The 14,718-nt window shown below is 35.0% G+C and overlaps 1 protein-coding gene across 1 annotated transcript in view; it reads left to right on the top strand.

The window, feature by feature from the left end:
• LOC149176113 (uncharacterized) overlaps positions 1–14,352 on the top strand; it is a 41,146-nt gene extending 26,794 nt beyond the window's left edge. The window contains exon 2 of the mRNA XM_089421348.1: positions 14,009–14,352. Within this exon, the coding sequence (XP_089277474.1) occupies positions 14,009–14,352 (344 nt within the window). The remainder of the gene's footprint in view (positions 1–14,008) is intronic.
• The last annotated feature ends 366 nt before the right edge of the window (positions 14,353–14,718 follow it).

Genomic DNA, 14,718 nt, shown 5'->3' with positions numbered 1-14,718 from the left:
GAGAATAGAGATACCCTGTAATTCTTGTGACCAATTATGATAATGACAGTGTGCGACCTAGCAAATGGACTTCGATAAAATGTGGGTTTGTGGATGACCCATAACCATGAAAAACGAAGATCCGAGAATAGAGATACCCTGTAATGCTTGTGACCAACTGTGATACTAACAATGTGTGGCCTAGCAAATGGACTTCGATGAAGTGTGGGTTTGTGGATGACCCATAACCATGAACAACAAATATCCGAGGATATAGATACCCTGTAATGCTTGTGACCAACTATGATACTAACAATGTGCGGCCTAGAAAATGGACTTTGATGACAAGGATTTTGTGCGGTTGACCCATAACCATGATGTTGACTGTTGGTGAAATAGCAAGTGTTTACATAGCTTGGGGTGGGAGAGCACGTCTCCAAAGAACCAAAGTCAGATGCTTCTATGCTTAAACTGATGAATGTGAAGCAGGTGCCTACCAAAGCGGGGTGGGAGGGAACATCTCCAAAAGGAACCCCTCTGAATGTTGGACACTATGGCAACTCAGATTCGCGCTGCAACTGTCTCGTTGTCACAAAAGTTCTGAAAAAAAATAATTGATTTTAAATCAATGATATCTCCCTCATCCGAACTCTGATTCGACCATTTTTTTTTTAATTCGGTGATTTTTCAAGAGGAGCTCAGATCTACAATCTTTTTCTTCTTCTTCTTCTTCTTCTTTTTAAATTTTGCACAAAAACTGCAAAAAATGATAGGAGAGTCGACATCCGCAAATTGTCGTCAAAAAAATCTCTACAACATATCTCATTTTAAATCAACGATATGTCCCTCATTCAGACTCTGATTCGACCGATTTTTTTTTTTTAATGTGGGTTTTTTTTTCACAAGGAATCCATATATGTTATTTATTTTTATAAATTTTGTAAGCATATTTCAACATTTCATATTAATGAAATGAAGTGTTATTTTTGTTGCATCTTTGTATTTATGGTTATATCTGTAATTTTTTGCGTTTGTGTTTAAATTCAGATCAATTTCTCTCTCATGTGATTCTTTGGAAGGGGCACCCCATTAAGGGGAATACCAAACAATATTGTTATATAAAATATGGATAATATTAAAATTATGATTACTTCTAAATTTAAAGAAAAAACACGATGAAATAAAGAACTAGAAGATAAGCCCCAAGGGATAGCTCAATTGGTCGAGCTCTCGTTGTTAAGTACCTTGCCTATTGGGAGGTCACGAGATCAAATCTCCTTGATGCCCTTGGGGGTAGGCCTGACATATTAGGCCGCTTTTGGATGGATATGCGTGGATTATTTCCCATGGATGTAGTGGCCGCTCAGTGACAACGAACCATGGTTGCCTTTAAAAAAAAATACAATATTACAAGGAAGTGGTCAATCCCAATCTAAAAGATCAAAAGTATCTCTTGGTTTTGACTAATGTCAAGAACAAAATAAACATTGTTAAAATTTGAACCAATTCCCACATGTTGCATAGTGAAATTGAGCTTTTGGACATTTCCAAAAACATCGCGGGACATAAGAATTTGTCATTTTTAAGATATTAAGAGGATTTAAGATGAAAAACACTTTCTCCTAAAGTGCCCTACCTATACTCAAATTAGAGCACGATTTCAAAAAATCTGTCACAATATCGACCTTCCTAACCTCCTAAGTCATCAAAACTATGGTGATTTTGGAACACTTATTGTAATGTTTCTTAACATAAAAATAAAATTTTAACTAAATCTTAGTAATTCCCTACCTTTCTTAAGGTCAGATAAATTAGTTATGGTCTCAGTGAATGTATATGTATAGGGTGTTCTAAAATGAATTAATGATTTAAAAATCTCTCTCAATTTTTGTGTGTGTATAAAGGAGTTCATTTAAACCCCCCCCTCTCTCTCTATATATATATGTGTGTGTGGAGTCTAACTATTTTATGTTTTGTCTTTTTCATTGGAATCCAAGGTAATATCATGGATTTTTGTTGTTGTTTAATATGTGTGTTTGAACACATAAGTGGATTCAATACCGTAAAAAAGCCTTGGAGCACTCAGGCTTATGTAGATTCCACAACTCAAACTTATGATTCCAACAAATCCTTACTAGATTTTGAGCAAAATTAACCAAAATATATTAACGGAAAAAGACCATGTAGAATATTTAGACTCTCTATCTCTTGCTCTCTCTCTAAGTAGAGAGATATATAGAGGAATTCATTTAAACCTTCTCGGATATTATATTAGAAAATGTGGTTATTTGGGCCTCACAATATCATAGTAAGGTTATATTGTTAAATTTTCTAAATGATAAGCTCACAAGAAGTAGCCCAAGTGGTTGAGACTCACAATAATAATTCCACCCACGTTAGTTCAAATCTTGGCTAGCGTTACTTGATGTGGTTTGCGGACTATCATATCGATGGTTGGGAGGAATGATTGTATCCTCTCCACCTAAATTCAACTCCCGCAAGTGGCATGATAAACTTTGTTATCATGTAAAAAAAAAGGTAAATTTGTTATTCATGCATATTAATATATTGGTGTCAAGAAATTAATATTCTTAATTTCACGTGCCCATTAAAGAATAAAATGAATTGTATTTGTATAATAAAATCCAATACCCAAAATATTAAAAAACATAATTACTATAAGTATAAGTATCACAATATTATAAGTATTACAAGATTATGTTTTTTATTTACTATTAAATATCTCACGGTTATTTGATTATCTAGGGAACCCTATTGATTAACCCCACAATGGAACTTATTTGAAGATGTATTATTCATAGATAGCAATATTTGGAATACCCTTGTATATGTTGTATTATAGGTTTTTGCTTTATCCATTTATTTCATTTTTTCAACTTATACTTTTATGCTTTGTGTTTGATTAATATATGTGAAGCGATTTTCCTATTTATATTGGATTTGCAAATGGTGCTAGGAGATGTTCTTGGAAACCTGTTTTCATAGTGTGAGTTTTGTTTTTTTTTTAATCTAGAATAATCGGTAATTGGTGAGAGTTATCCTGAACAGACCCAGGATCAAATCTAACTGGTTGCCACTATAAATCTAGGCTACGTGCAACAGCCTGCAAGCTGCACAATAGCATTAAACTTATGCCTCAACAAGAGCCAAGACGTCCGCTATGGGGTCGCCTACTCTTCTAGCCAAGACACAACAGGTCATATATATACTTAATGAGATTTGAACCCTCATCTCGTGGGTTTCACCCAGCGAAACTTACCGTTAAACCCCATATCACTGTATTCATAGTATGAGTTTTGTTATGAACATAAATAATGATAATTTATTATTAATAAAGGGATACGCCTAAAAATACATTTCCCCACTAACAAATGTAACTATTTATGACAGGGCATTTCCGCTTGGATAAACCAACGTTCCTCGTGTGTTTTGTGACATGGACTAACCACCTCTCGTGGATCCTTATCTTTGGCGATGTGATCATTGACGAACACTTGCAGGTTTTGGTCTAACGGCAATCGTGATTCCCAACCAGTGGTATCAGAGCATAGGTCATGAGTTTGACACACATATGACTCGTGTTGGGGGGGAGGTTGTTGGACATTAGATAAATCAATGCTCCTCATGTGTTTCGTGACATGAACTAACCGCCTCTTGTGGTTCCTTATCTCTGGAAATACGATTATTGACTAACACCTGCGGTTTTTGGTCTAACAGCAATCGTGATTCTCAATAATATATATCGAGGAATCCCCATTGTATTCAAACATATCATATATCTTGTACATTCAACATTTTTATATATAAATATTACTTGTCCTATAGTGGATATTTAGATATTCCAGATGTTTTGTTGACTACGAGCTTTGTTCGTTACATTGGTATTAGACCCTTGTTCTCTAATCTTGGTCATTACGTGGTCTAAGCGGACCTTTGACCACCCACTGTTCATCAAGTTTCGTTGTCATTGCAATTGGGGTTTTTTTTTCAGAGAGAAAAAAGCTTTAATATATTATATGAGGAATATAAAAGTCCAAAATTTGCTGAATACATCCAATAGTTCTAATTCAGATCTGTATGCCACATAGTCTAAAAAACTCCTATGTTCAAAAGAGTAACATAATATCTAAGTAGCCATAAAACTATCAACTATCAAGTCTCTGTAATTAGTACAGAGAAAACATGATTATAGAGAGAAAACATCATCTGGTGAGGCAAAATTTCCAAAACAGAGCACTAAAAATCTGGTAAAACAAAATCTTGGATCTGAAATGTGGTTCCATCCGAAACTATCTCAAGATGCCAAAATCCAGGAGAGGAGGTGAGACCCTTTTTAGAAAGTGCATCGGCTGTAGAATTTTTGTCCCTGTTGATGTGCTGAATAGTGCTATTCACCATGCGGCTCTAGTAGTAGTTGATCCTGTCTCTCCAACCAGTCAGGTGCTGCGCCAAAATGATATTTCTCCTATTTACCGAATCAACCAATATCTTCGAATCTCCATAGATAGCCACCTGCTGGTTTTTTTTTGGGAAATAAACGATTATATAAAGAAAATGCACTTACCTGATAATTATATGTAAGAAATAATTCACTAACCAATATACAAATCTTAATGTGATTATTTAAATAAAAGGTCATTATAAATATATTTAAATTGGGATTATTTATAAAAAAGTATAATGAAGTCATAAAGTTTATATTTTAAAAAAGAGTATAAAGGTTCCACTCAAAGGTGTAGAGTATTAAGTATTATAAATAAATAAATAAATAAAAGCACAAACACAAGAATACTCAAAAAGAAGGGGTACTTTTAAAAGTGCAAGTTCATTAAAAGATCCCTAAATTCCAATTCAAAGTTATAAAAAATAGGTGAAACATTATTAAATTTATTCTCACCAAAGTACAATGTTACACAAGAAAAGAAACATAGTGTTATAGAAGGACAATGTTATATATATATATATATATATATATTAAAAATATCTATATGTTCAATCCAAGTAAAAAGAGGGAAAACTAAAAAATGATGGAAGGAAGATTTTTTTATAGAGGTAGCATGAAATCATGTTATGCATTATTCACATTAAAGGGAAATATTTGAGGAAGAGAGATTACCATAACAAGAACCATGAGGAAATTAACATTAACTTTAATTTGACAAATCAATTATTAAATCCAGAATCAAATATAATTGAGAATAAAGATGCTTCTTATTTCGAAGTAGAATACAAAATTAAGAACTAGCAAGTCATAATCGATGATTTAAATATATGTCTCAATTCAACGTCGTAACAATGTTGAACAAAGAGAGTGACATAATTCTATATCTACATTGGTTTAAAGAACTGGGTACGTTCATGTTAAACATGGAGCTTTTTATTTTATTTTTTGCCCCCTATAAGAAGAGGATGATAACATTTAAAGACATTACAATGAAGTTAGAATCAATAATAACTTCATCATAAGACTTTATAGATATTTCGAAATTGATGCTTGTTGACCCTCGTAAATTGCACTCTCTTAAGTGTTTTATACTTATCCATATTTGATGTGTGCGGACAAAATTTCATACCCCTTTCCATGCACATGTATTCCATCTACATATCCATTCTCCCGCACATGCCTCCCCTTCCACACATTTGTTTCTCCACACACGTCCCCCGCTTCGCACATCATACTTTCACACTTCTTGTTTCACGCACAACCCTACGCTCAGCATACTTGTTGTTTCATGCACAACCCTACGCTCCGCATACTTGTTGCTTCATGCACAATCCTACGCTCCGCATACTTGTTGTTTCACACAACTACTTCTTCCGCTCATATTACTTCTCGCATTCTTTCCCACTATGCACTATTAATTTATTGTATGCCACATGTTTCACACAACTACTCCTTTTGCGCATATTACTTCTCGCACACTTTCCCACTCTACATTATTAATTATCTATACGCCACCTATTATGATCATAAAGATTTCATAGCACAATAGTTATCTCACCTCATTAAATTTCCTTGGCACCCATAGTATTGATATCAAGGATATTAAAAACGAATCAATCCCTAAGTTAAATGGATGAGATCTTTTTAAAACTTCAAGATTTATTTCCACCATCTCCCGTAAACGATGTCCTTAATGTATTAAATTTCTATTTATTAGCCAATCCTGCCCAATGGAATTCACACACGAGACAGTAAAAACTGGTAATTATATTGGGAAATGAGGAATTTATAGCTGAGTTACACTAATGACGTTGGTAATTAAGCACATATTTCTAAGTACAAAAGGATATGGCAAGAAAAGGAAGGAAAGAAGCAATTTGCGGTGATACTTGTAACTTGCTTGCCCATTAGGACAAGAACTTTCATTGGTTGACTGCATACCAATGATATGTGAACTTACCAATTGAGCAAATGAACAACAACAAAATTTGGACCAGTGGATTGTCGAATGTTGCATGTGTTCTTGATGTTTTCAACTTCAACGAAATAATTTATCTTTGTGCAAAGAATTTTGATCCAAAGACAAGAATAATCAGAGTAGGAGTGAACAGGAATCCAGTTCTTCTAACCCCTAAAGCGTTAAGAAGGATATTTAAGTTATCATAACCAAACAAGTTATTAAAGTTGCCAGACGCTGATAATTTCTTGGACTCCCAAGTGGGTGAGATGAATGTCATTCAGGAATTCATCTCACTCGCTTCGTAAGTTCCTTGTGATATTTCATTGTTTATATAGCCTTTTAGATATTTTTCTTGGCTTTTTGCCTGAGTGATGGGGCGAGAAACTACAACTAATGCTCCAAAGTCCATATTCTATGTTCTCTACTATTATTACAGAAGAGATTCTTTATTTGATTGGGTGGACCTCATTTCAAATGAGTTAGCCTTCCAATTAGTATTGTCAAAGATCCATAGGTTTTTCATGATGACATATTTGATAATAGCCCTTATGTCCTGCTATGTTTTCCACGCCCTACCCCATAAGGGTAACTTCAACCTCGATGAAGAACCAACTCAATTATGGTATCCTATATTATGGAGACACAAAGCTCCTTTTCATTTTTGTCAAATCCACTATTTGTTTATGAAAGAAGTCAATTACATCATAACTAAACGCGAGCCTACAAGAATATCGGGACGAGTGCAAGCTTTCCTATGGGGAAAAGGTGTCCAAAAAGAAAGATAAAGTAATACCATAATTCAAATATATGGATTTCAGAACAAGCCTCTATTGTTACCCAGGTTTTTATGGATGAGTATTTTGTTGTTGAAGTTTGTAGACAATATCACCCCTCGAAGAAGAAAAGGCAATTTATTTCCTTGCCTTTTACTATTGGAGAAATAATTGTAAAGAATGGGACCCATCTTGGAGAATTTGCTCAATACTTAAATTATTTAATTTAAATGAAGTTGAAGTCATTCAGGGTTTTGACTAGGAAGGAATATTTTATAAGTGCTTGGCTACAGTTAGATAAAACAACTTGTTTACGAGAGTTACATAGGAAAGTAGATAAATTCACATTGGCCCATTAAGAGACAAAGATTTTCCAAGTCATGTTGAAGAAGCTATTAAAGAAACCAACACAAGTAATGGAGGAAGATACAAGCAAAGAGGCAAGAAGCCCACAGACACACCCCCAACCTCCACATCCGAAACTCGCTCAAGTTCGTCTTCAACTTAATGGAAGAGAAATACTACTTTGGTTGGAAAACAAAATAATGATATTCTCTCAGGTGTCAAAGACAAGGAAGATACCCCTTCTAGATTGACCCCTGAAAGGTTGCACATTGTACAGTAAGCCAAAGTTAGAGGTTCGAAGGAAACATAGAGCATGGAAAAAATTATGGATGTTGAAGTCGATAACATTGCACCACTTTATTAGGTTATAACCCATATGGCTAAAAACTAAAGAATGATAGAAGAGATTGCTAAGGATGCAACCACTTTCAATGATCAGCCTATCACCTTACAAAATGCAAGTTATGACAGAAATAATAAGAAGTTAAAAAATTGAAAGGGTGAAGGTTAAAAATTAAAGAGTTATTGATCAGATTCAAATGGATATTGATATTTTTGAAGTCGAAGCCACTGGGCTCGTGAAATTACATCAAACCATAGGAGAAGCATTGGCTCATTTGGTCACAGAGTAGGAAGCCGAGGATCTAAGACTAAAAAGGAAAATAAAAGTTGGATGTAGCCCTTAATCATGTTCCTTTATTTATGATTCCTCTTACCATACAAGCATCAGTGACAACAACATGCACCCTTGACACACCCCCACAAAGTTAAAAATCATCCCACCTCCTTAATGGAGTTAAACCCTATATTCTTAATATTATCAGTAAGAGATTGAAAATTATTGTATAAGTATGGGAAGTAGCTTCCCATTTGTGAAATATGGCATAGATAATTGCCCCCTTTATTGACTGGCTTGAGAAAGGCCTTGATCATGATAGGAATTTCCCAGATAATGACTTATCTACTTTCATTCAAAAGGTCGGTTCACTCAGTGAACTATGAAGATTGCAACAAAATCTCACTGGGCCCAAAAGAATGAAGTATATTGAAGCTAGATGGTCTGCAAAAATTAATATAATGGAGGAGATTAATCCTGAATGCTATAAAATTAATGATAAAAGAAGTGATTCCTTTTTCAAGGCAATCAAAGTTGTTGGTGATCCACATAATCCACGCATGATAAGAGATTTTGGGTTAGTTCCCAAAGAAATATTGAACGCTAATTTGAATGATCTAAAGGAGTCAATGGGGTCAAAATTCAACAATATAATTGATTTTAATGAAGGGGAAATTAAAAAGTGGTTGGTTACTTTTGTTAATGTGAATGAATATTAGTATACGATAGTTGCATAATTGTAGTAGGATGGTCAAGAAATTGAGGAGAATATATTTAACCAATGTTTTGAAATGGACATCATGACCCCTATGATGAAGATTATATTAAAGAATGACTAAAGCAATCACTACAAGAAGTTTTCAATCCTAATCAACTGTGAAACAATTATTGTAATGATTTCATCATCAAGAATATAGGGCAATGGAGACTTCACAGCTGAGGGATTCCATCCTTCCACACTTTGTATATTATTTATGTTACGGTTCACAATAGCCCGATCCTAATCCCCCTTGGGATGAATGCATTTATATTTCCGATTAAGTATCAAGATTTTGTTAAATGCTTTAGGCACCAAATATTTTTAAAACTTAAATTTGTAATATTTTGTTTCGTAGAGAACTCCCTTTTGGGAAGACAATTCATTTGTGGTTAAAAAAACTTATTTAAAGTTGTATGAATCACGTGAATTTTCTCCCATTCTCTTTATGATTTTACATTAATGAAATCATTTTATAGCTCTATGATATCTGAACTTCGTTATCTTGTGTCTACCTTTGATATGCTTCAATGATATTTTCTTGTTGTGACGGAATAGATGGATATCATATTTGAATTTTAATATTTACATCTACTATTATTATTTTCCTTGTATTTGTTTAAAAAACACTTGGTCCACTCACATGTGCATATGTTAAATGTTTTAATTTCATTACAAAATATTTGAATGTGTTCATAAATACGATTAACACCTCTATAAAAATGTACACGGACCTACATCCAGGCCCTAGGAAGTTGATATTTTCCCTTAACAGGAGAAAAGATCAACAATGCTTTAAGAGAATAAAAAAATATATTAAAGAAGCAAAAAGAACTTGAAGAAGTCATCTCCAATAAAAACAAAGAAATTTTTCGTTTAAAGGATCATAGTAAAAAACTACTTGGGCACGTCAAGAAGTGTAAAGCCACAAAGCACAAAATAGAACAGGAGAATGGAGCTCTCAAGAAGGTACTCAATGGATGTTTATCGAAAACTAAAGAATAAGGAACAAATATTGAACTACATAGTATCACATTTCATAAATACCCCAATCAAATTGAAGTGAATACATACTCAAATGTTTCAATTCAAATGACGAAAATTTCAAATGAAAATCCAACGATTAAATAATCACCATCTGTGAGTGGAAGAGATCAAATGCCTCTAGTAAATAAAAAAATCACCAAAAATAGGATAATGAGAAATCAAATCACATGAACTCCTCGTCGACATCTAAATCATAAAATCAAACATCTCAACTAGTCTACATATCCATATCACTCAGACCATAAACAACTGACTTAAGTTCAAATAATATCGATGTTATCATAATCCAATCATATGATAATAATTCATCACGAATATCCAATAATCACAATGTTCTGCAAAAGATCGATTTGGGATGGTTAGATCATTCCACAGTGCAACAATTTTGTACCACACTCATAAATTCATATCATCTTGTATTATCGAGGATGATAGTTTCAACAATCGAGAAAGACGAGAAGACATCATGAGACAAAAAATGATATCAAGTCTTCCATCAACAACCTTTGAGGACAAATCTTTTCTAAAGGGGAAGACAATGTTATGAACATAAATCATGATAACTTATTATTAATGAAGGGACACATATAAAAAGACGTCTCCAGTAATAAACTTAACTCTTCATATAAGGGCACTCCCGCTTTGTATTTATATTAAGAAACTCCGATTATATTCAAACAAATCATATATATTATGAATTCAACATTCTTATATGTAAATATTACTTGTCTTATAATAGATATTTACATATTCCAGATATTATGAATATTTCGTTGAGTACAAACTTTGTTTGTTACATTAGTGTCAAAGCCTCATTTTTCGATCCCGACCACTAGCGAGTCTGATCTAACCTTTGACCATCGACCCTTCGTAAAGTTTTGTTGCCATTGAGATTGAGGCTTTTAGCCACACAAAGTTTTTTTTTTTTTTTTTTTTTGAGAGGTTCTCCATTTTGATGTCAAACCTTTGGTCCTATATATATATATATATATATATATATATAATCATTCAAAAAAATCATATATCAAAAGAAAAAGAAGAAGAAAATAAATAAAACCATTAAAAAAATTATAAAAAGAAAAAAGGGCCAAGAAAAAAATAAAAAATAAAAAAGGGATTATATATATGCTCACGTGGTTTTGGATTTATGGTGAATGGGTGTACTGTTAAGACATTTCATGTGAAAATGTCACTAGTTCAAATCCCTCGTGGGTGCTTACCCCAAAAAAAAGAAATATATATATATATATATATATATATATATATATATATATATATATATATATATATATATATATCCAATTGGGGTTATCCAAACTATATAGGGTTATCCTGGATGGCTGGGAGGAAAGAATGGGATCCTCCCCACTAGGGTTCAATTCCTGCAAGTGATATGACGAACTTTAATGTAATAGATGGAATATTTATATTCCTCATATGGAATATATAACATTGTATTTATTAGAGCACACACACACATGTATTATATGTATGTATTTTCACAAATACAATGATATCTATATATATATATATATATATATATATATATATATATATATATATATATATATATATATTGTAGAAATTTCACCATAGTTAAACTGATTGTGCAATGAACTAAAGCAAAATACTTAATCTACTTCTACAATCAAACTTGCGAAAGCTTAATCGATTTTGAGCAAGATCAAATAGAACACATATAACAGATGAAGAAGAAATCAATCACACATGAAACACAGAAGAATACTCTAGGGAAAGCCTTAGCTAAAAACTCCGCTATCTGTATTATCATACATGTGGAAATATCTCAAGATTACATAAAGCTTTAGCTCACAAGCTATCCAGCTCTCAGTACAATCCCTCACTGCTGCTCATAGACAGAATAGACAACACCTATGCCTTCCTTCAGTCCTCCAAGCCTCCTATTTCCTTGCACAGTTTCTCCTAGGTCCTCAAGCTGCCACCTGTGTGTAATTACCTCATACACTGCTCACTAACCTCTGAAATAATTGCGCAATCTTGAAGGAGATAATTCCTTCTGCATGGATGAGTTCCTTCATAGGAAAATTCCTCCAACTGATAGTACATTGTCCATTCCTTTAATCTCAACTGGGTCTTTCTCTGAACTGACATGCATGAGTTATTTATGAGAGAATATTTAGTTATCTAGAGAACACTAATTGCATGCATACATGCATTAACTGACTAAACTCACAATTAGTTCCTCCAATTGTTTGGAACTAATTTGCTTGGACTTAACTCAGTTAACTGAGCTAACTAATTACAACTCAAATACAACTCATCCTTATCTCCTTAATTAAGGGATAACTTCTTCAATCAAAGGGATAACTGTTGCATGTCTTCACATAGACTTTATGTTTGATTTTCTCGAACTAATTAACTCGAGATGAATTAATTAATTATTTTTCAAACAACTAGTGAGACTAAATTCGAATTTTAATTCAGGGACTAATTAAAATTGGAATCTATCTCGAAATGCTATTTATGGCATTTCTTGTTGCTATTTTTAACATATATATATATAAGAAAAGAAAAAATGAAAATAAGAAGTTGCAGTTGTCGCCCAACATGTCGCCACCACCATCGTAATCGACTTTCTCCACCACATAGATACACATATATATAAAGAGGAAAAATAAGCAGTTGTGGCCACTGCCCGATAGGTCGCCACCACTGTCACTGTCAACCTTCTCCACTGCATCCTGTAACCCTGAAACTTCCTGCAACTCTATCATCGGACTCTGTTACCACCAAATTCCCTCCCGTGACCAAGATCCATTGCCACCTGCCATCTTTGCTACCACTTCTCAACTCCTTGCCGCCAAAAATACCCTAGCTTGACAAACAAGTTAATTAAAAAACAATGAATGTTTCCCTTCTTACATTAAATTCAGTAATTGTGTGAACTTCATCAAATAAATCCACACCAATAATTAGCCATTCTCACCATATTAACGATATTTGTTATAGTTGGGTCACAACAAGCTCTCAACTATTTTGACACCTTCATGAAAGTGATGTACCAATATGTTGTAGTCATTTCCATACTAAATTTTCATAGTAACCACCATATCCTTACTCATCAGTCGTCGTCTTACCCTTGGTAAGAAACCACTGTTGTGCAACAAACATTCGTAAAACTACAATAACATTGGTTATACAAATTTACAGGCAATTTGTATAGATCATTTCATACAATTTCAATTATAAAACACCTAGAAGTGGGCGATTATGATGCAGTTAATGAAGATTAGATAGAAGGAAGGCAGGCGGCTACGCCACATGGCCACCCGCGTCCCCTTCCATGCCAATTTATGGCAAGTTACAGTCGATCTGCAGGCACCATTACTCTGGTGCTCAAGTCGAGAAACTCGCAGCAGGAATAAGGCTATGGCCTCCGCAAACCACAATTATTTCGTCCCTCCCCTTCTAAATTGCTCTTTCCCCCCTCATGTTGTAGAGCTGAGCTCTCGCACCATCACTGGTAGGCGTTGTTGGATTCTTAGTTGTGTCGATTTGGGAAATGGCTTCCATTTCTCCCAAACACCTCACTATCTGATGAATTACGCTCAAAATTCCTCTGCTCTTTTTCTGAATAGCCACTTCAATCCCAGAGATATCTCTATCTCCCCAACTGCAAACTCTGAAATCCATACAGTCATGGCGCGCACTCGCCATCGAATGTACAATAGAAGAGGGGGTAGTTGAGGCGGAAGCATTTGCCCACTCGCAACGCCCAGCCCTGAACTTGCTTCTCCTTCCTCTTCCCCTTCTGCCACTCTTTCTCGTGGTCCCTTCTCTGAAAGATACCCTGATACTCGTAGTGGTAGAGGTAGGTCACAGGTCCATGGTGTCCGAAGAGTGAACGTAGCTACCCAAACAGAAAATCTCCCCACCCCCCCTCACCCCTCTCACCACACAACCCAATTTCACTTCCAGAGTACGTTGCTTCGTCTAGTTATCATAGCTACTGTCACTGTTACCTTCAGTGAGGAATTCAGTCTACAGGTTGAGTAGGAAGCTCAGAACCACGACCTTGGACCAGAGAAAAGGAACAGCGGCGAGCAGCAGAAGGTTGTTAAGAGGAATAGGGATGATCGTGAACCAAGCAAGCAACAGATGGCAGGGAAAATTGGCTTTCTGCATGGCGAGGTGTTGGCTGGAAGCAAGCATGCTACCGAAGGCAAAGCGGGTGGCACGAAGGCAGTTGGAGGCATCCTGGGCGACACGTCAAACAAACATGCAGCCGAGGGCAGCTCAGCAGGCATACAAGCAGTTAGTGGCATCCCGCGCGGCACGTCAGCAGAGGATGATGACTGGTATGAGTACGTGTGTCGCATTGTAGAAGAGCCCACCCCTGATGACATCCAGGGGGTCCGTCCAGACTGATGATCTAGTCGCCAAGTGTTCTTACGAGATTGTTATCTAAGGTTTTTTTCTTCTGTTTTTTTCGAACCTTCTGGCATGTTTTTGATTGCTTGGATCTAGGACCCCTGTGTGGGCCTTTTTAAGTTAAGTCTTGAGACCCCTGCATGGACCTTTTTCTTGGGTTCACTCAGACTGGTTTCCCCTTGTTGGGCAGTCGAGTTTAGTCTTTTGATAATTTTTGACATAACTCTGTTTAGCACCGCAGAGGCCGGCGCCTTGCTGTATTTTTATTATGCTTCTTTTCAATAGAATAGTATTACTTAGAAAAAAAATATTCAATTAGAAAACAATATTTTTTGGGCATATCAATCTATACATCCACAGACA

The sequence above is a fragment of the Pinus tabuliformis genome, chromosome 4_1 (assembly GCF_031772625.1).
Source record: "Pinus tabuliformis cultivar Carrire ecotype Pingquan chromosome 4_1, CPIR1, whole genome shotgun sequence".
In the NCBI taxonomy this organism is placed as follows: Eukaryota; Viridiplantae; Streptophyta; class Pinopsida; order Pinales; family Pinaceae; genus Pinus; species Pinus tabuliformis.
This window is presented reverse-complemented; position numbering and strand designations above follow the sequence as displayed.